The sequence below is a fragment of the Tetrao urogallus genome (genome assembly GCF_951394365.1).
Source record: "Tetrao urogallus genome assembly, chromosome: 26".
NCBI lineage: Eukaryota > Metazoa > Chordata > Aves > Galliformes > Phasianidae > Tetrao > Tetrao urogallus.
In genome coordinates, this window is record NC_136839.1 from 4,172,601 (window position 1) to 4,195,439 (window position 22,839).

The 22,839-nt window shown below is 42.9% G+C and overlaps 1 protein-coding gene across 1 annotated transcript in view; it reads left to right on the forward strand.

The window, feature by feature from the left end:
• NSF (N-ethylmaleimide sensitive factor, vesicle fusing ATPase) overlaps window positions 1-22,839 on the forward strand; it is a gene marked incomplete at both ends in the record, with an annotated part of 46,455 nt that overhangs the window by 5,312 nt on the left and 18,304 nt on the right. The window contains 8 exons of the mRNA XM_079547245.1: window positions 838-877; window positions 4,308-4,474; window positions 5,039-5,146; window positions 5,761-5,836; window positions 8,968-9,123; window positions 19,558-19,757; window positions 21,585-21,750; window positions 22,012-22,086. Of these exons, the coding sequence (XP_079403371.1) occupies window positions 838-877; window positions 4,308-4,474; window positions 5,039-5,146; window positions 5,761-5,836; window positions 8,968-9,123; window positions 19,558-19,757; window positions 21,585-21,750; window positions 22,012-22,086 (988 nt within the window). The remainder of the gene's footprint in view (window positions 1-837; window positions 878-4,307; window positions 4,475-5,038; window positions 5,147-5,760; window positions 5,837-8,967; window positions 9,124-19,557; window positions 19,758-21,584; window positions 21,751-22,011; window positions 22,087-22,839) is intronic.

Sequence of the window (22,839 nt, forward strand, 5' to 3'; positions counted from 1 at the left end):
ACTTTCATTTTTGAAAAAGGTCATTGTTCCTTCCAGGATAAAAAGCCAAACATAATTGACCACAGAGCAAAGCATTTAAGTGCAGTTTTACCAGAGCCCTGTGCAATGGTACTTATGTACTTCTGTGATTCACTCCTCTCTAAGGTTGAGATATTTAAGAGATGGTGAGTACTGCCTTGCCTAGAAAGCGGGCTGTAAATACACAGTCGCCAATCTGTGTCAGAAGAACTGCTCACTGGAAAAACACTGTTTTTGGAATTATTAAGCAGTAACTTCTGGCATTATAAAGGTCATAGATTTTCACATCCCGTATTATTGAACCGTTTCTTATTTCTCATGCTGCACAAAACTTTGTAAAGGAATTCGAAGGAAGTTGATGGGTTTGGAGAATTCCCTTCTTAGCAATTACCTGGACAAGTTTTAATTGCTTCAAGTTTTAATATAACTTCAAGCACGTTGTAACAATTTCCTGCAACTATTGTCCACACGTAAGCTTTTGAAAATAATCAGGAAAAACTGTTCTTGCCCATTGCACTACTTGCTCTGTGAATAGAGCAACAACAAAAATCACCAAATATACACAGGTGGTAACTTTGGTGTCTGGGGCAATGGGGTGATTAGTAATATGTAGGAAGCTGGACAGAATCACTTCAGAAATCAGGGTTATTAATAGAACTGATTGACTTGCTGTTAATTTTGGGGTCTTCATCCAGTTCTGCCCTCTTTTTCTTAAAGTTCTCGTGGTGGGGAGTTAGGAGCTGCTTTTCTAAGTAGGTTTTGAGTAGACACGTTCTACTGAAGGACAGGCTTTCTTAAATTTCTGTCTTATTTTTACAGAGAAAATGGGCTGGACTTTCCATAGGACAAGAGATAGACGGTAAGTCAGACAGCAGCATGGTGTGTAAGAAGTGAGTTCGTGTTTCTGTGCTGAAGTGAAACTGAATTGGAGAATCCCACACCTTCAACACTTTGAGTAATATGGAACCCCCATTTCTGAGATGAACTGCTCTCGTGTTTGCTGTTTTCCTGTCTGCTAACGTTCTCAAAACCACTGGGATGTTTTGTCCACACGTGAGTGTGAACATTGAACAGGTGGTCTGTCCTTGTGGCTTTGGAGAACATGATTGTCATTGGGTGTCTCACTGTGTTCATTGCTCAGCTCGTGGACAACCATCTGTTGGAAATGTGAAATCTGTAGCTTCTTGCTGTCCCTCCTGTTTTGAACAAGATCTTGCCCTGATACACACTATGTTTCTGCTCAGGGCTATAATGCCAATTTTGACAAGAGGTGAAGGATTCTGCATTTTGATGAAGAGAAAGGAGTTGCATCTCGGGTTCTTGTAGACTGAAGGTTTGTACTCCATTGTTCAAATAAATGGAGCCTCTTGAGCCACTGCCAGTGTTCAGAGCCCAGTCTGCATCTCTCAGCTTGTATGCTCTTTCATTGGCTCTTACTGCCTTTCACGTCTACCTGAGATGCCTGAACAGTTGGTATCACTGTTGGCTAGAGGTGCCTGGCAGCAGCTGTTATGGGAAGGTCTCCACTTTCTTTGCAGACTGTTGAAGGTAATGGATTATACCCATTCTTTTGACCATCAGGAATTACCTGAGTACTCACGAGGGCCTCCATCTCATACTTTTCTTTGGTAAGATTGTTGTGATGAAGCCCATTCTTTGGCTGGTCACCTTCCCAGCTGCTTTGGTCTCAGAAGTCTGTGGGGAAGGATCATTACTTGCGGGAGTCTGAAGTCTTTGTGCACTTTCCTCTGTAGTGACAAGCTGGAGTGATGTATCAACAACAAATGCTTTTTAGTATTAACATTATTTGGAGAATTACACACTAATGTTTAGCACCATCAGTTATTAGAGGAGATCTGTGATTGTGCTTGTTCTAGATCCTGCTAAAAACTTCATGCTTTGAGAATGTGCATTTAAAAAAAGAAACAACACAGTTGAAGTAATTTCATGCAGAGTGACTAACTGTCATATGACTGCCTGCTGAGAATAAAGGATTTGCAAAGCTATTCTACAGATCAGGAGATATATTCATAAAATGGGTGACTCACCAGGGCTCCCTTTCTGTCTTGTTCCCCTGCTAATGTGGAAGCTCTGCTTTAAATGTCAGCCTAAAATGAAGTCCTGCATGTAGTGGTACAGTGATGTTGAGCCCTGTCAGGCTTATGGGGCTATGCTGAAGGTTTTCCAGATGAGGGAATCTTGCAGCTTTGCTTTTGGGCAGAGGGTGCTTGATGCTGAGTTCCTTAGTGGCACCTAGCAGGCATCTCAGGATTTGCCTGAAACCATACATTGCCAGGAGGTTTGGCTGCAGGCAGGGCATTGTGCGAGAAATGCATTTCCCTTATTCAGTTCCTACTGCTTTACATTAGCTGTGACTTCTGTATCAGACAAAACTTCTGCTTTGAATCTCTAGATTGGCGGATCCTCAAAGATTATCCTTTTCCAACCTCCTGCTATGAGCAGGATTGCCAGCCACCAAGTCAGGCTGCCATGGGTCCTATCCCAACCTGGCCATGAGTGCCTGCAGAGATTGGGGTATCCACAGCTTCTCTGGGCAGCCTGTTCCATTGCCACCATCTGAATAAATAAGTTCTTGCTAACATCTGACCGAAATCTACCTTCTTTGAGTTTAAACCATTCTGCCTTGTCCTGTCACTATCTGCTGGTGCCAAAAGTGCCTCCTGTTTGTAAGGTTCATTCTGTACTGAAAGGTTCTGCTCTCCCCAGAACCTTCTCTTCTCCAAAAGCTAAACAAGCCCATTTCTCAACCTTTCTTCATAGGAGAGGTGCTTCAGCATTTGATCATCTTCACAGTCCTCCTCTTGATCTGCTCCAACAGCTCTGCATCCTTCCTGTACTGGAGGCCCCAGGCTTAGACATAATCCTCCACCTAGGGCCTCACAATAGCAGAGGGGGCAGTCACCTCCCCTCCATGCTGCCACCGCTCTGATGCAGCCCAGAACTGCATCAGCTTCCAGGCTGCAGGCACGTGCTGCTGGCTCACGTGCAGCTTTTCATCCACTAGAGTCTCCAAGTGCTTCTCTGCAGAGCAGCTCTCAGGCTCTTCTCCCAGTCTGTGCTCTTACCTGGGATTGCCCCAGTCCAATACCCTGCACTCAGCCCTGTTGAATCTCGTGGGTTTCTCCTGTGCACAGTTTCAGTCCTGTCCTGGCCTGGCTGGTGCTGTCAGCTGCACCACTCAGCTCGGTGCTGCTTGCAAACTGCTGAGGGCACACTCCATGCCATTGTCTTTGCCACTGTTGAAGAGCACTGGTCCCAGATGGAGCCCTGGAGAGCACCGCTCACCGCCTCCACTTGGACAAAGCCATTGATCACAGCCCCATGGCTGCGACCGTCCCACCGACTCTTTATCCACTGAACAGTGCAGCCTGCAAACCCATCTCTCTCCAACTGAAGGATAAAGATGCGGTGTGGGGCTGTGCCAGAGGCCTTGCACAAGCCCAGGTAGGTGACATCAGTTGCCCTTTGCTGATGCTGTCACTCTACCCAGGAACGCCTCCAGACAGGTCAGGCACAGTCTGCTCTTTGCAAAGCCACGCTGGCTGTCTCTTCATAATGTACTTCATTCCTCCCCTTCTGTCCTTTGCTGTAGTCTGGTTTGTGAGTTTCTTGGACTGGTTGCTTTGTGAGGTCCTGTGTTTCCAATCAGCTGTGTTGAGGCAGTAGCCCTGAAGTTATGATCCATGCTTTTTATTTTCATCTTACTTCCAGCAGCAACAGCCCTGAGTTTTGACATGAAATAGTTGAGACCTGTTGTAGTTGATGCTTCATTCTGATCTGTGAAAGTCTGATAAATCACGTGTGGGTTCAGTGCAGTAATATAGTTTACCATTTCTACTAACCTGTCCGGAGAAGAGCTAGTCAATCTCTTGAAAAAAACAATTATGACCTCTGGTAGGTGGTTTTTCAGGCTTGATGTGTTTCCTTTGAGCATTCTTAAGTCATCCTCCACAGCTGCAGACATTAAGGAAGCTACTACTATTTTCCACTGTCCTCTTTCCCTAGGCTTGTGTGGTGTTTGAGCAGTTTTAAAGGATGTTACTTAGAGGACATTATTAAAGAAATGCAGGATTTTCAGCAGAGGTACACTTGCTTTGTTTTTGATGTTGTAGTGAAAGAAGGAACTAAGGGAAATAAAGTTTTCTATTAGAAATAGGGTATTCAGTGTCATAAAATATTTGGAACAGAAGAATGTGTGTTGCCAGACTTACAGCGTGTTCAATTGGTTGTACATTCTGAAGTGAGTGTTCTCTTTTTTTTTTTTCCAGTTTCCCTGTACACTTTTGACAAGTCTAAGCAATGTATTGGCACAATGACGATTGAGATTGACTTTCTGCAGAAGAAGAACATTGATTCCAACCCGTACGACACAGACAAGATGGCTGCTGAGTTCATCCAGCAGTTCAACAGCCAGGCATTCTCTGTAGGGCAGCAGGTGTGCTTTGGCTTCGGTTTTGTGTGTTGTATCCTAGTGACCTTAAGTAAAATTAATGCTTATATAAAGAATAATAATTTGGTATTAGCTGTAGAGAGCAGTGAGAAGTAGAAGTTGTTTATTGTGTGAATGTGGTCTTAATGACGTGTTCAACAATCCTGACTTCCACTGAGAGCAGGAGCAGAGTGATTTAGAATGTTCCTTTTCCTTAGCTAAAGAAATTAATCTTTGTAAGGAAAATGGAGGTTTGAGAATCTGTGTTCTGTGTATATCTTGGCTTGATTGGGTAGAAACGTGGGAGTTCCTGGAATCTTCTGAGAAGCAGCATTTATCTTCCTCGTGTACAAAAGTAAAATGAACGTTGGCTTTAATTAAGCTCAGTAGCATAGTATGGATATGAAAAGGATGTGTTCGTTATGCTCAACCTTTACACAGTGAAAGCATGTGGAATTTGTTGCTTGGGAAGCTTAGTCCTCAAGCCTCTTTCTCTTCCAATCTTAATAGCTCTGTCAAAATCCTTTTTAACATTTAATGACTTCATATCTACTTCTCTTCTTTCCACAGCTTGTGTTCAGTTTTAATGACAAACTTTTCGGCCTGTTAGTAAAGTCCATGGAAGGAATGGATCCCAGCATCCTCAAAGGAGAGTCTGGAGGAAGCAAAAAACAGAAGGTGGGGACGCAGGAATTTACTCCCTGGGTTCTGCAAAGGCTCAAGTGCAGATAAGGTGCTGCTACAGTGAGGAATTTAGGCTACTCTCTTTTGAAGAAGTTGCTCTGTTTCATCCGGCCACTGCTTTTGCCTTGGAGGAGATGTGTGTTCTCAGTTTCCTGTGCTGGTGTAGTTGGCAGCTTGGAGTTGCACCTACTGAAGTGCAGAGCTGGATGAAATACAAGGAGTATCTTTTGGAATTCCTATGTCAATTCATGGAAACCTTCTCTCTTGGACCTTTAAGTCTAGCAGTTATGCCCAATTTTGATTTTCCTTTGGTTGGAAGTACAAATATTTTGTTTGTTTTTCCTTCTGGACCTTGCCATAATAGAACAGTTAGTTCTATTTGGTTTTGAGCTAAGACTTTTGAACTAACTTTTAAAAGCCCACCAAGGTCCCACATTCAAGTTGTTACTGAAGCTGGTTTTAGAGGAGGCTATTTCACATTCTTTCCAATAACTTTTGTAGTGGAGCTCTTTCTGCTCTTTCCTCCTGAAATCTGCTTGGAGATACTAAAGAATCTGAAGTTGACTCTAATATCGTAATGTGACTTTTGGACTCCTTCTCTTTTTCAGATTGAGGTGGGTTTGGTTTTTGGAAACAGCCAAGTGGCCTTTGAAAAAGCTGAGAATTCCTCTCTCAATCTGATTGGTAAGTGCCGCTGTATGTGAAGAGAGAAATAGCTCAGAGTTTGCTGCCTTTCAGGCCTCAAAGACTTGTATGCTTAGAGATTGTTTTTCTTGTTATGTTACTTGACCCGATCCATTGAAAACTGCCTTAAAAAATGTCTTAAAATGTTGAGATAATACTTGCCCCCTTAGGAACCTTTTCCAGTCCCTTCAGAAAGGAGTTAGTTAATGTGTATCTGGGTGTCTGTGGGAAACCAATGCATTGAGATGACACTGTCCATCTTGCAGACTTTGCTGCTCCTTACAGGGACTGAAAAGAAGTCATTGTGTCACCCCAGCCTGCAGCTGCACAGCTCTCTGATGTGCTGTGGAATTATCACCATGGTGTATTTAGAATACACAGATAGAGATTGGGAAAGAAAAGGTGACTAAGAAACTCTGACAGTAGGAAATTGAATTAGAAGAAGAGAGGTTATGCTAACTGCACTCAATACAGCAAATATATTAACAAAACTCTGCAGGTTTTGTCTTAGGAAGCACTTTCTAAAGCCTTAGTAAAACCCTTGTGTGTAATTTCAGACTTTACTAGCAAATAAATCAGGGAATAATTAATATGTCCTCCTCATATTCACTTAGAAAGGAGCTCATGCAGAGTTCTTCCACAGAGCCACCAGTTTGAATGATGGGGACCTGGTCCACAAAGTGAGCATTGAGGGAATCTTCTGACAGTTGGTTTTATATGTGCCCTGGGGCCATAGTGGCTTTCCTGCCAAGCAGATGTGTGCTGTTGGCTTGTCTTTTCCCTTTCCTATCTGTGTTATGGACTGGACAGCACTTAGCAGGTGTAGTGTTGCAAATACCTCCCTTGGAGATTAGATGGCTATAGGCGTTCCTTGCTGGGTATGATTGAATGTCTGTACTGAGCAGGCATTCTTCCTTTTCTTCTTTATTTTCCTTTTTTACTTTCTTCTTAGCTCAGAGACACCAGGTAAAAGAAATAAACCTTTTGTTTTTGCTGCTCCTCTTGCACAGATAAGAAGTGGCAGAGGAGGGAAGGCTGCTGTGAGTGAGGGCTCAGTGGATGTGGCCTCCTCAGCTCAGCGACTTCCAGTTTTTGTAGTAGGTTTGTGCTCATGGTTCTGCTTGGCTCTGCGCACTCAGTACTTTGAGGTTTGGTTCAGAAGTAAAATGTGAGGCTAATAGCACTCAAGACATTACAGTTTAACTCGCTGAGCACTACAGGAGCTGTAGCAAGGGGCACTTCTGATGCTGGTCTGAAGTATTATCTATCCTCAGTGTGAGGCTGTGACTTTGTGCTCTGTAGTTGTCCACTGTATTTTGTTTGGACAGCTTGGGGTGAGTGCTAACATCACCTGATTTATTGCATCTGAACAAGCTGTGGTATTTTATTTGCTCAGTATTCAAAGCCTTAAAATCACAGAATCAGAGTGGCTTGAGTTGGAAGGGACCCTAAAAGATCATCTAGTCCAACTGCAATGAAATGACCTGTGACTTTCCTCCTGGCTTGGGAAGGGGTGGAAAGTGGTCCTGAGAGAAGGTTAATTGATTGGAAATAGGATTCCTTTGCTGTGATCCTGTTTCACTGCCTGCAGACAAGACAAGAGTTGCTTGTGCCTCACTTTACTTCTTTGCTCCTTTATTTAATCTCCTGACTGATCTGAGGCAGAGCTCCTTAATGTGCTTCCTTAGTCTCTGGAGAATTGTGAAGTTGTGAATAATTAAATTCAGAGTGAGAAGATAAAAATAAGATGTCATTGAGGGCTGCTTCAATTAAAGGGCCTTTATTTTTTTCAGCAAATAAGAATTGTGGTCATTAAAAAATAATGCCAATTCTGTTTCTTCTGCTTTGCATAAAACGATGTGTTATAAAACCAATGGATGGTGGTTTTGTGGAATGTGTGAGAATTTTATTATGATCAGATGCAGCCAGAAGGGGGGGGTATAGGCTAAGTTCAGGATGAATAACATAGGATCATGCCTGGCTGAGTGGGCTGATCTAAAACTGCAGTGGGACAATGCAGTGACAAATAAAAGCAATCAGTGAGCCACATGTTCAGCACAGCTGTGTGTTAGTGTGACAAAACAAACTCACCTCTAGCTGACATGTTAGAGCTCTAATTCTGTGAGTTAAGGCGTTAATTCCAGGTGCCTTCAGACAAAGATTCACAGCAGTCTAATTCAGATAGCACCAAACTTTTATTTGGTGTCCTTATTGAACTTCTGGATGCTTGAATGTAGGGGTTAATTGTTCCCAGAGCCACTGTATAACAAGAGGATACAAGACATTCAAATTCAGCAGGTATTAATGAGTATTTTGAGAATCTTTGTTTCCTCCCTGGGCTTTTAGTATTAGTTTCTAATGAGAAGCCATTTGGAAATGTTGATCCAGCTCATATGGGTGCTTGCCCATAAATTCCCCTCCAGTTTAAGGCAAGACATGGTTCTGGCTGTTAGCATCTCAGCTGCTGTAGCATTTGTGCTTACTGTCAGTCTCCTAAATGCACTGAGTACTCTTAAGCTTATTTTTTAAAGCTCTTCCAGAAGTTCTTATCAGTGTTTATTTAAAAGGAAACTAAGCAGAAGTGGATGAATAGTGAAAGAGGTAAATAACCAGTGCCCCTTGAGTTCAGCCTGAATTTCTGCTGGGCCCCTTTGCTGTTCGTTACAATTATTGAATAAGGTGGAATAAAGGCTGAGTAACAAGGTGACAAAGCGTGCTGTGATGGGGCTGAGCAACTAAGAAGGAAAATGGCAGAGGAAATTCAATATAAATAAACATAAAGTGATGCGTGGGAGGAGTGGTGCTCCTGAGTTCAGTCAGATATGACTGCTGCTTAGTCCTGAGATGCCAGGTATGAAAATGCAAGGAGAGGTTGTGGACTCCCGTTCTGTGGAGATGCTCAAAACCCATTTGGACGCCTACCTGTGTGACCTGCTGTAGGGAGCCTGCTGTAGCAGGGGCTTTGTGCTTGATGCTCTCTTCCAACCCCTGTATGCAATTCTGTGTAATTCTGCAATTCTGTGTGATTCTGTGAAGTGCTGGGTTCCCTGGGTAGAGCCAATTTGGTGCTTGTATTATATTTACTGCAGTTCTGCTGTGCCAGGAGTTTGAAGTGGTTTCTTTTTTTCCAGGTAAATCGAAGACCAAAGAGAACCGCCAGTCCATCATCAACCCAGACTGGAATTTTGAGAAAATGGGCATTGGGGGCCTTGACAAAGAGTTCTCAGATATTTTCCGACGAGCTTTTGCTTCTCGAGTTTTTCCACCTGAAATTGTGGAGCAAATGGGTAAGTACAATCCTGGCTTGAGAAGACCGGCTATCATGTAAGAGCCTTATGCTATAATATGGCAGTTGCTTGGAGAGCTAATAGACTGACAAATTCTTTTCTTCTACTGTTGCTCCCAAATGTCTTTCATACTCCTGTTATGGGGAGCAGCTTGGATGTTCAGCACTGTGCATGAAGTGTCTGAGCAAATGAGATACATGGTTTAACTGAATACTTTTCTGTTAAAACCCAGACACTACCTCTTCTCCTGAATGCATCATTTGTTCACAGCAGTGAGACCAAATGCTCCCACTTCTGACTTGTTGGCAGTGGGCTTTCTGTACAAATCAAAGGAAATTCTGCCCTTAATGATCCTGCATTATGTACTGTATCTGTTGTCCTGGCCGCTGCACTGTGAACTTATATCCTTCTCAAAGTGTTAGCCCAAAAAAGAGTATTAGCTGCGATCCTGGATTGACCCAATTGGAAGTGCTGGAGAGGATGCAGAGGCTGTGGCATGTCGTGGAGTTGGTAAAATAAAAGTACAGATTCTTAAACAGCCGTTTGGGGTCTGGGGAAGCAGAGGCAGTGCCATTACTTTGTAAACATGTGCTGGCAGGCAGATAAATGGGACTGATTTAATTTTATTAAGCAATGTGCAGCTGCAAATAACTTTTTCCCATAACGTGGCTGAGGATGTTCTAGCTCGTCTTCATTCTCTGAATGTAATCTTTGTGGGATCGTATTTAAATTTGGAATTCAGAGCTACAGAATTTCTAAATATGTTTATGTTTCTTGATCCACCTTCCCTCTTCCCACAAATGGAAGCAATCACGATTCTGATGACAAAACAGATTTTCATCAGAAGATACGTCCTGTTTGTGTGTGCCTGCGTGGAGCGTGTCCATTACCAGTGTTTGTGGAATTGATGTTGGAGTAAACTCCTCTGTGAGGTGTGTTAGGTCTATTCTAAGTGCTTTAAGCACTTAGGGAGAAATGTTGAAGAACCCCTGGGCTAAATCCAATTAGTGCATGATTCTCTCTCAGCTGCCTAACGTATTTCGTATCGATCTGTTAGGGAAGGCCTCCTAGGGGCTAATCTTGAATTCAAGGTGTGCCATACTATTTGTATAAATACATATACCCTTACTTGTGCGTGTTTACACACATACTACACAAAGAAACATTTTTCTGGTAAGGAGCTTGACTCCAAACGGAGCTCTGATGAACCCTAGGGCTAAAGAGCTTATCTGAAATTTGAAATAACAAAACTTTCTGACATTCATTTTCTTTGCCTTAGTTATAACTTGCTCTTAACTATATTTCAGATCTGAAATGTCAATGTGACAGCTGTTCACCTTTGTATATAATTTATTGGGAAAGGAAAAGAAAGAATTTGCTTGCTATCTGGTGCTCCAGCACTCACCCACTTCTGTTTTTTGCTTACAGACTGCAACTTCCATGCCAAATGCAATAAATATTTCTGTCCCGTAACTACACAGAGGCAGTATAGACCCTTCAGAAATTGCTTGCAATTTGTGTGTGGTTTATCTAACTTCCAAGGAATGTTCTGGGTTTGGAGCATATAAATCAATGTTAGTTAACCATATCATCCAAGGATGTAAATGCTATTCAGATGCTGCAGCCTCTGGTTTATACAAGAAAAGAAATCTAAGATCCATTTCAGCTGGTCACCAAACATTTCCATAGCTGCCCTGGAACGGGACAGTTTCATTTTCCCTACCCACGCCTTTCCCATGTTCATATTTACCACCTCTTGTTGGCTTTGGGATTGTATGCCTCTGAAAAGAGCTAATACAATTGAAAGTGAAAAATAAAACAGAACAAAAACCAAAACCCAACCAACCCAGCAGCCTGTTCTCTGGTTGGTTTGATGTGACACAACTGCACGGGCTGTAGCAGCAGGAGTGTTCAGCAGCAGACTTCGGGGCAGTTTAATCAATTTAAGCTGATTGCTTCTAAGGCTGCAGGTTTACAGTCATTTATAGGGATTCTTTAGTATTATGAACATTGTCGATCATAGAATGGCTTAGGTTGGAAGGGACCTTAAACATCATCTAGATCCAATCCTCTTTCCAAAGGAGAGCCAGAATAAAAGGACGACTCGAGATGAAGTCTCACGGTAGAGAAATAACAGCTGCTTCTCTTGGAATCCTTGTAAAGGGCAATGTGTACAAGGTATTTTATTTCTAGGAAACTCAGTGAAACCCCTAGAACATCCACACTGACTTTCCTGATCTCCTCAGATTCAGGCACAGTGGGGGCCCTGCAGAACCCTTCTGAATTGGGTTGCTCTCAATAGGGGGGTTGGCAAGTTCCTGCAGATCTATTTTTGTAACCCAGAAGAGAGGAAAGGTGCAGGGCATTTGCTCATTGATCATCTTAAAGAAGAGAAAAGAGACTCTGAAGAGGAGGTTATATGTGTGGGGAGGGTCTTCATCTCAGGGAGGGAGTTTTTTGTCCTGCAGCTGAATGGCAAACACCTGTTTGGAGTGGACACTGCTGAAGACTGACCAGCTTCATTAACATCCTTGGAAACATCAAGTGGCCATTTGGTCTGTTGATGCACATGTAAGAAGGAAGGTTTCCACACAGGTGTGCTGCAGCTGATCCACCACACACTGGTTCTGCACACTTGGTCAGTCTGCAGAGAAAATGTTGATGGTGATTAAAAGCATCATTGAGTTGCAGCTCTTTCGTTCCTGTTGAGAACTCAGAGATTGTGGTAATAAAGTCAAACTGCAGACCTGCTTATGCCAAGTCATCCTTATTGTGGATCATGTGCTTCGTAAAAGTGATGCTCTCAATCTCTGGTCTGTAACACAGGGATATCTCCAGCAATATCACCTCTGTGGTAAGATCTTCTACAAAGCAACCTGACCTTCCCTGGTGAGCTCCCAGAAGCCAGGTAGTTGCTTGGCAGAGTCCACAATCTCTTGCGCAGAAATAACTGCACGTTCTCTCCAGGGAGCAAAACGCTGCTGCCTTGCTTTGTGGTTATTAGGGTCAGGAATTTGGGGCCATGGTGTACTTCCTTTTTACCTGGTGTTTGACCCCTGGTGATCTTGTGACGTTTGGCTCAGGTAAACCCATGCACCTACGTAGTGAACCACATGCAGCCTTTCATCCCTATTAGTTGCTTAGGTCTGGTTTTGGCTACTCTTTTTTGCTGCGTAAGTCATCCTCTTGTAGAAACTAATGCTTCTCCTTTTTGTTTGATGAGTGTTGTATTATGGAACACTGTAACATTCTTTGTTGTTGTTGTTTTTTTTTTTTCTAACTGAAACAGATATTTCACCAGGTGGATGACCTTTCATATTCACTGCCTGTTCTTGAAGTGCTCAGATACTATAAGAGTGTTAGGATCTCACCCAGTCTATTTTTAAAGTAGGATTTCATTAAAAATGAAACATCACTGTCAGAGATGTCTAATCTATAATTGGTGATAATGCAAGAACTTCCTAATGCAGCTTATGCCACTGCTTAGAGTATCTTTACTGTCTAAACTTTCCAATTATTGTCAACCTTGCAGCAATTTATCATACAGAATTATTGGAGTTAGAAAGGGTCCTTAGAGGCCATCTGGTCTAAGTCTCCTGCAGTGAACGTGGACATCTACAGCTAGATCAGGTGCTCAGAGCCCTGTCCAGCCTGACCTTGAATGTCTCCAAGAACGAGGCACCCACTGCCTTTCTGGGCAACCTGTGCCAAGGCTTCACTGCCCTTATTGTAACAAAGCCCATCAGATCTGTATCTTTCATTAGGAAGTATTACTTTTCAGAAAGGGTGGTCAGGCACTGGAATGGATGCCCAGGGAGGTGATGGAGTCACCGAGCCTGGGGGTGTTCAAGGAAAGGCTGGATGCTGTGTTGAGGGACATGGTTTAGTGGGAGCTATTGGGAATAGGTGAACAGTTGGACTGGATGATCTTTTAGGTCTTTTCCAACCTTGGTGATTCTATGATTCTATGATTTCCAATGTGGAGAGAAGAGTGTTCTGGGTACCACGTGAAAAGCTTCACTCAAATCCTGATAGATGACAATGGTGGCTCTTCCTTGGTTCACTGATGCTGTTATGCCATCATAAAAAGCCAGAAGGCTGGTCAGGCTGCACCTGTCCTTGTGAAGCCTTGCTGAGTGTCCTGTGTCACCTCCCTCTCTTCTATGTGCCTTAGCACAGCTTCCAGCAGGATCTGCTCCATGATTTCCTCTGACACTGAGGTGAGACTGACAGGTCATTGGTCATTAGCTCCCTGGGTTGTCCTTTCTGCCCTTTTTAAAAATAGATTATTATTATTATTTAGTTTTTATCTTTTTGAAGGGGACTCTTGTTTGTTCATGTAAGGTGCAGCTTTAATAGGTGATCCTGCCCCTCTGCTCTATGCTGTGGGAGCTCATCTGGTGCTGCGTCTGGATGTGGTGTTCTCAGAACTGGGAGACATGGACCTGCTGGAGTGCATCCAGAGGAGGGCCACAAAAGTTATCTGAGAGGTGGAACATCTCCCCTGCAAGGACGGGCTGAGGAGCTGGGGCTGTTTGGCCTGGAGTGGAGGGGGCTGCAGGCAGACCTGGTGAGCTGTCAGTAGTGGAGGGTGAGACTCTTTAGCAGGGTTTGTTGTGACAGGACAGGGGAAAAAGGTTTCAAATGGAAAGAGGGGAGACTTAGTTTGAATACAAGAAAAAAGTTTATTAAGGTAAGGGTGGTGAACCCACAGGTTGCCCAGAGATCTGTTGCCTCCCCTGTCCCTGGAGGCATTCGAAGTCAGGCTGGGTTGGACTCTGAGCACCCTGGTTTAGCTGTAGGTATCCTGGCTTACTGTGGAGGAGTTGGGTCAGATGACCTTTAAAGGTCCCTTCCAACTCAGTTCTATCATTCTGCTCCATCATTCAAGTTATCAATAAAAACAATGTATGCTGATGCTTCAGAGTTATTGGTTTGGTGTTTTCTTTCCAACTAATCTTTAACTTTATTTGGGCACTGTTTTTCGTATGCGTTTATAAAGCTCAAAGTTATAAAGAGGTCCTGCATATCTTTGTGAAGGTCTGAATCTCAATTCATTCTTTTTTTTTTCTCTTCTCCATCTGTGTGACCTCATACCTTTTCCTAGAGGGAAGTTGTCTTTAGATGTATATACTAAATTTCTTTTGGGTGTTTTTCATATCCTTATTTTCACCTAGTTAAAAGGACACCATACCGGAGTTCTCTAGGAATTAAGTTAGTGGTAGGTCTATACAACAGAATTGGAAAGTAGTTGAAGTTGGAAGGGATCTCTCAGGGTTTAGTCCAACCCCATGGCTCCTTTTCTTTCCCCTGGCTCTTCTTTTCCTTAGTAACATGAAGAGTGGTGATCACGTTCTTCCCCCCCCCATTGCCTTACCCACATGTGTTCTCAGTGACTTTGAGATGCCTTCACGTGCTTGGAGTGCTTTTGGGTGAAGTCCAAGTCCAGGTGTAATCTCTAAGTCTTCAATGCTCCTGTGAACTGTCTCATTCTTCTCCTGTTCTGTACTGAGATCTTCCTTCTTTATCACTGATATGAATGTTGACTGCCTCGTAATTTAAATCATCACTCAATTAAAAAGTATTTTGCAGTTTGAACTTAGCATTGCCTATGGTTGATCTTTCCTTTCTGTCAAGAGTTGGACCAATGCTTTCCTGTGTCTTCACCTCCTAATGCAATTATAAAATGAATTGCTCTCCTCACATCAAGTCATGTGAGACTGGAAGAAAGCAAATATTACTCCTGTCTTCATGAAGGTGTAGAGGAGTAGCTGGGGTTCTTCTTGCAGTTCCTGGGAAGGTGGAAATGGATGGAGAAAACAGACGTATGAAGGAGAAGGAGATGATAAGGAGTGTTCAGCATGGATGTACGAAGTAAAAATGGTCTTTAACCAAGGTTGGAAAAGACTTCTATGATAACTAAGTCCAAACATCCACCTACCAACAATACTGCCCACTAAACCATGTGCCTCAGTACTACATCTCTTGATCACTTCCAGAGATGGGGACTCCATCACCTCCCTGGACAGCCTGTTCCAATGCATCACCACTCTTTTAGGGAAGTATTTTCTCCTAGCCAACCTCAACCTCCCCTTGGTACAACTTGGTACAACTTGAGGCCATTCCTTCTCATCCTGTCACTGTTACCTGGGAGCTGAGGCTGACCCCACCTCGCCACAAACTCCTTTCAGTTGTCCTACAGTTAGGAGATCAGAGAATCAGGGGAGGGGTGTGGATATTGTTCATCTCAAGGCTTTCAGTGCTTATAACATCCTGGTGGGCAAACTGCTGTAAGACAGACTAGATAGGTGAGAAGCCCAGTGGTTAAAGTCTGGCTGAGCTGAACACTCAAAGCAGTGCCACGTCATGCTATAGAGGCTTATCGCTTGTGCTGTGTCTCATGTATTCATACCGGGGCCATTATTGTTCAGCTTCTGTTCTTGTTTAACCCAAAGGCTTGGGATGGAAGGGACCTTAAAGCCCATCCAGTTCCAGTCAGAAAGGATGCAGTAGAACTGGAGAGCTTTAGAGCAGGGCATTGGGATGATGGGCTCAGAATAGCTTCTGTATGTGGACTGAATGTCTTGAAGGTCTTCAGCCCTGGAAGGAGATCACAGAATCACAGAAAGGCCAGGGTTGGAAGGGACCTCAAGGATCATGAATCTCCAACCGCCCTGCAACCTTCAGGGCCACCAACCTCCACGGTTAATACTAAACCAGGCTGCCCAGGGCCCCATCTAGCCTGGCCTTGAACACCTGCGAGAATGGGGCAACCACAGCCTCTCTGGGCAGCTGTTCCAGTACCTCACCACTCTCTGAGTAAAGAATTTCCCTCTGATGTCCGACCTAAATCTCCCTTCCCTCAACTTAAAACCATTTCCCCTCCTCTTACAGTATCAGCCCTTTCAAAGAGTTGATTCCCCTCCTGTCTGTAGGCTCCCTTGAGGTATTAAAAGGCTGCAGTGTGGTCACCCAGATCAGTGGGTGTTTGCTCTTTCAGCACAGGAAATGTGAAATGCAGCTCACAAAAGGCAGGCATGTAACAAAGGGAAGAGGTGTTTGTCACCAGAAGTGCCACAGGGGTTTTTGCTTTGTTGATGGCCACGGCCAGCACCCAGTACTGAATTACAAGGACGTCTTCTCTCACTTCTTTTGGCTGCAGTTGTGGTGTTCCATAGCAGGCATTACCACTGCTTGCTAAGTACAGCACTGCTCTGGCTGGAAACTAGTTTTGGGACATCCCAGTAACCCTGTTAGTTTGACATTTGTTTAATCTGATTAACTCTGTAGGTAGGTGTTCCATAATGTATTTATAATTACATCATTCTGACTTTAAGTAGACAGAAGTGATTCAGCTTTACTCCAAAAAGTAGAGAATGCTGATGAGATTTATGGCTCTTAACATCCAGGTAGGATGCGACTCTAAGCATCAGCTGTTGTGTTCAGCAGTCCATCCAAGGACTTATGAAATCTGTGTTTTAAATTAATGACATTTTTGTAACTGTTTGAGATAGAGGCATTTAATCTTTTTTTTTTTTTTTTTTTTTTTTTTTTTGTCATTGTTGTTCCAGAGAAACTTCTTTTTGATAGGGGTTTGCATGTCCCATCTCTGAACTCAAAACAGGGACTATTTCCTTTGGTTCTGCTGCTTGTCAGCAGCACATAAATCCTAGTAACACCTAGTAGCACATAAATCCTAATAACGGGAGGCAGTGATGTAGGCTGAAATACTGCTGGACTTATGGGTTGAGAGGAGGGGGAAATTCCACTATGTTTTGGGCCAATGTTGTCCATGGAGCAGGTGAAGTCTAGGAACCCTGATCTTATTGTAACCTGCTTGGAGCTGAATGTGCAGAGATAAGCATCTCTCCCTGCATTCAAGATCAGTGCTTTGCTTTCGATGCAGATTCCTGATAGGTGTATCTGAGTGATACAGTTACAACAGAATGCTTTCATTTTAATTAAAAGGGGAATTACACTCCCAGGTAGAAAATCCCTGTGATGCTAAAACATTTCTTCTGATCTTTCAAAAAAGTGAATAATGAGAGTTGAACGAATGAACTTCATGCTGTCTCTGGGTAAGTGACATTCTGGTTCAGAACTCCCACTCTTAGTGTTTTTTTGTGACTTTTCCCTAATATTTTGTGTGGAAGAGTTCCTATATTGGTCTATTTTAGTTCCTGTTAACATCTCTATTCAGCCTGTAACCACATGTCATTTAATTCATAATTAGAGTATCCCGTTACAGGAATGACCTTTGATTTGGGCACCTAATTGTAAGCTTAATGAGTTAGTTGTCTGCACTGCTAATAATCTGTGTTTCTAAGGTTCTCATAATAGTATTGACATTTGGCAACATTGGTGAAATCAGCATGTGGAGATAACCTCACTCAGAATTCCTTCGCATCTCACTGTGATTTGAGACCTAACATTTGTAGTTTGTCATCACTTGTCTATTTTAAAAATACCCAGAGTTGGTATTTTTGCTGCTTCTTTTTTGAAGGTGTGCTACAAAGAGATAATGCAGCACAGTGCAGCTTTCCTACCCTACTGGGATGCTAGCAGGGCTGTCTGCATGTGCCCTGACTTGTTGGTAGCCTTCGGATGGCCTCTCCTGCTTGAACACTTTGGAGCTTTCTGAGCACTGCTGACTTTCTTTCCCTGCTATTTCCCCTGAAAGCATCACTCATCATCAAAACCCTGCTTTGTGCTGCTTGGCTACATAGGTGATCATGTTCCTCTGCAAAACACGTTCACAATACCTCTCGTGACATTGATTTGACAGGAGTAGCTTTTAATTTATCTGAGCCTCATTTGTTCCTGTGCAAAACTGGTTCTTCACTGACAGCGTGTGTTTGTGCTTCTTGACTCGTAGGTGCCTGAAAGTTGACTGATGGATTCTTCTTAACCAGACATCTTGATTTTTTTGCAATATTTTCTTTTCTCTTTCTTTTCATTCTTTACACTTTGTTTTCCATGGAGAAATCCTCCAGGTTTATTACTGTTTATTAAGCAGTGCTTCACTATCTCTGTTTGGGATTGTGGTAGGGGTGAGAAGCTCCTCACAGCGATGTTCTCTTTAAACTTCAATGCACTAACAACCTGAAGGAGAGGGAGCAGTGTGTGCTGATGTTAGAAAACATTTTGTGTTGAGCTGTTTTTCATGTTGAAGTGAGTTCATCACGTAATATTAAGGAGTGACTGAAATTAAGTCACAGTTGAGCATTGGTAAGGAAAGTACTTGTTCTCTAAATGCATTAGAGTACTTTAAGGTTTCTAAGGTTTTAGAAAAATCTAATATTCTTGAAGCAAAACAGTTTTTTGTCTTCAAATGTACCAATATTGGATGGAGCAAGAGAAATAGAGAAGGTGGTACAGGACTCCATACCCTGTAATTGACCACTTGTGTTCAGATGGATGCAGCTTCCTCCTGGTCTCCTTCCTTGGGATGTCCTGTAGGGCTGGTGAGTGGGAGTGGCTGTGGTGTGAGTTGTTGTTCGTTGTCTTTAAAACAGAATCTAAAATTCTGTGAATCCAGGGGAGAGCTTTCTTGTTTTCACACGGATGTGTCTCTCATCCATCATGCTGTATCATGATGGATGTTATCATGTATCAGCTGGATGTTCCCAGCTTTGGATCCATTGGATCTTTCCTCTTCTCAAAGGGTAGAATGTAAATGCCAGTGCTCACGCACAGTGATCAACAGTCCTGTTATTTGATTAAATTAGAAATTTTTTGGATCTCTTTAGTTACCAGTCAAGCTTTTTTTGGCCTGTAATGGTTCCAGTGGCTCTTAGAAGCCTTTCTCAGTTTCATAGAATCATACAATGGCTTGAGTAGAAAAGAACCTTAAAGGTCACTCAGCTGCAACCCCCTGCTGTGAGCTGGTTGCCAGCTACCAGGTCAAGCTACCCAGGCTCCATGCAGCCTTATCTTTTGTGCCTTCCTCCATATTTGTCCTAAAAATTCAGAACTAGACTCATTAAAGCTCAATGCAGGGGTAAAAAGTTAAACATTATTACCTAATAATCTATGATTTCTGATTCAGGAAGCAATGATCTCCACTATCTGCATCTACACTGGGAGCTGAGCTTCAGTTGGGTAACGTTGGCAGTCACTGGTGTTGTGAAGGATGCTTCATTTCCCTTTATATACGAAAATTAAACTCAACTGAAACCTTCCTGTAAGGGAAGGTTGTCCTGACCTGTGCTATGTGCCCCTGTGGGGGAAGTGAGAAGTCACAGAATCATTATTTTGGAGAAGGTCTCCAAGCTCACCAAGTCCAGCCCCAGCCCATGCTCATCATACCCACAGGTGTGTCCCTCAGCTCCACATCTCCGTGGTTCTTGAACACCTCCAGGAACGGTGACTCCACCACTTCCCTGGCTCTTTCCTATGAAACCCTGTTTTTAATCGTGTTCTCTCTCGTTCTAGGCTGCAAGCATGTGAAAGGCATTCTGCTATATGGACCTCCAGGCTGTGGTAAAACACTTATGGCCAGACAGATTGGCAAGATGCTGAATGCCAGAGAACCAAAAGTGGTCAATGGGCCAGAAATCCTCAATAAATACGTGGGCGAGTCTGAGGCCAACATCCGCAAGCTGTTTGCTGATGCAGAAGAGGAACAAAGAAGGGTAATGCAAACATGGATAAATAGCATGGTCAGGATGAATGTGCCTAAAGAATGCCTGGAAAGGAAGTTTGTAATCAGAAAATTGCTGCTTGCATTAAAAGACTGAGTCACAGCTTCACTTTTGATTATAGTTACTCCTTGCAAGTCAGTGAATATTAGTGTTCTACAGATTCACTCAATGTTGACTCAAAGGAAGAAGAATATTGTAGAACTGGAAAAGGTAGCTGAATATTGTAGAACTGGAGAAGGTAGCTGATCTTCCAGGTAGCTGTGCTGCAAACAGACAGTTTGTTTAGCTTTCATTTTGAGGTAGTTCATTAGTGCCCATCCTGCTGTGTTTTATATTACACAGTGTGTCAGCTGTTCAGAAAGTGCTTAAAAAGCACTTGGTTTGTAAACATTTTGCTCTTTTTTTTTTTTTTTTTCCTTTTTCTTGTTTTATTTTGGAGACAGTCCAGTTGGAGTTAGGGCACGTAAAATAGGATGAACTTCAAATAACTTCTCATGATTACAAGTTTTTGAGTTACATGAGTACATAAGTCTGCATTATAATAATGTTGTGGTGACTGTAATAATCAATACACCATTAATTTTTTCTTAGCAGAAAACTAATGGTTAAGAACTCTCTGCCTCAAAGCTAGAGAGCATGGATCTCAAAAAGTGTGATTGGAGGCAAAGATTGTTCTTCCCAAATTTGTTCTTTTTGTCCATTACTTTAGCTGGTTACAGAAAGCCCAGTCTTTAGTTTGAAGCTGCAAAAACCTTTTTTTTCCTTTGTGCTATGGTAGCCCTTCATATCACTTTATCTTGATAAGAGTTTCTATAAAGAAAAGATGGCATCAGGTAAGTTGGAGTTAAATATAGAGAGGTCTTTTCAGAAGGCATTAGCCAAGGGTGTTGGATCTTCTGATAGTATTTACGGCAGTTCTGCAGATTGTGATAGTGCTTGACATTGCTTTATTCTGCACAAGGTGTATTAATGAATCAGCCAGCTTTACAGGGGAGCCCACGCGGATGTAAACAGCCTCCTTCTGTCCGCTTGTTGCAATATGACTGGAAGCTGTGAGCTTCTTTCCTTTGCAGTAGCACACCTGTTAAAATAGACATGGTATTGGCTGGAGGGGGGGATGGTCCTGATGACAAGTTGTGAGATTAAAAAGGTCTCCAAAAGGTTGGTATTGTAATGATTTGTGTCTGGGGCAGATTGCCAGGGACAGCACATTCACCCAGTATTAATGTGGTCCCCACTGACCACAATGGATGTTTTGGAGGTGGAGTTTGAAGGGAAAAAGCTTCATAACACAGTCACAAAAAAAAGTATCTTGTGTTGTTACCAGCTGCAACTGCTTCACCTTGGAGTGAACCTGGAAATAAGCAGTTGTGTTCTGATTGGCACTGAACAAATGGACTCTTCGAAACATGGAGAGCTAAGTTACATGGCAGGCTGTGTATTTCTTAGCTTCATTTTGACTTGGGATGTTTCCCACATCGGATACATCCATCCAATATTTCCAGCATTGGGAGCAGTTGGTTTGGTTGGATGGATGCAATCATCCCAGTTGGGTTGGTTGGATGGATGCAGTCATCCCAGGTGGGTTGGTTGGATGGGTGCAATCATCCCAGTTTGGTTGGTTGGATGTACCAGCCAACCCATTTTGGGGCACAGCAGGATGTTACTGGGGAGGGATCTGATGCACACCATGTCCAAATCACTTGAAGAAATCAGTGTTTCTTATTTCGCTGGCTGATCTTCTTTTGAAGTTATGTTTTGTTAAATGGCTTTCAGTGGTGACATGTGGCACTCCTGACATGCTTTTCTCTCCAATAGCTTGGAGCAAACAGTGGTGTTCATATCATCATTTTCGATGAGATTGATGCAATCTGCAAGCAGCGAGGCAGCATGGCGGGGAGCACTGGAGTTCATGATACCGTTGTCAACCAGCTGCTGTCTAAAATTGATGGAGTAGAGCAACTCAATAACATCCTGGTGATTGGTATGGTGGTCTTTCTTGTTATGGGGTCAGGTTGAAATTTGCTGCTCTGTTCATTGCAGGAGCAATGTGGGTTTGATCTCTATTGCCCTGATTCTAATTTAAGGCATGACTTTTCCCAGTATTTCTGAAAATGAGGCTCTTTCATCAATTTTCTTGACACTCTTTGAGGTCTCTTCTTACCTCTATGGACTGTATTCAGGAATTGAAGTCCTGCTTAGTAATCTCAGCTAACGCTCCTCCTGGTTTTAATTTTGCACTTAGGAATGACCAACAGACCTGACCTGATTGATGAAGCTCTCCTGAGACCGGGGAGACTGGAGGTGAAGATGGAGATTGGTAAGCAAGCTGTGCAGCTCAGTACATCAGCTCACAAGTACTTAGAATAGCAAAGCAAACACATATCATCATGGGAACAACTAACCAGGATGGGGAGGGTGCTAAAGTTGGTGCAACTCACCACATAAATTTATAAATTTATTCAGCTAATTGAAACACTGTGTTGGATTTACCAGCTGATAAGCTGTTGGCCAGATATCGGGGTCTATGCAATGGAATTGGGTAGGTGTGAGCTGGAAAATGTGAATACCTGTCATTAATTTAGAAAGGTCTTCTGTAGTTTACACACCTACCTGATACCAGCTCCAATTAAATAACAGTTATCTGGTGATTAGAATTCCTCAGGAGCCAATGTTATCTTTCCATTTGAGATCAGAATGTTTAATCAGTAGTGATTATGATGGAGTGCAAAGGGTGGCTGTACTTTGGTGCTCGCTTCTGTTAACAGTCCTCAGAAGGAAGTTTGAATGCACAGAAAATAGGCTGAGACTGATGGAAGGCACAGTTCTTCTGTCTTGCAGTGAGAAATCCAAAGCAGTGGAGATCCACGTTTAAAGGCTGGAAGCACAGTTTCAGATGTGCAGTTTTTGTAAGAACCCATAAAACGTTTTCCTGTTTTCTTCCACATCACTCGAATGTCGTGAAATACTTTGTGTGCTCTGAGCTTGGCACTGAGTATTTCAAAGCTGAAAAAAAATCTCAAACTGTGGTGAGATTTATTGGAAGGACAGGCAGGGTCATCAGTATTACTGA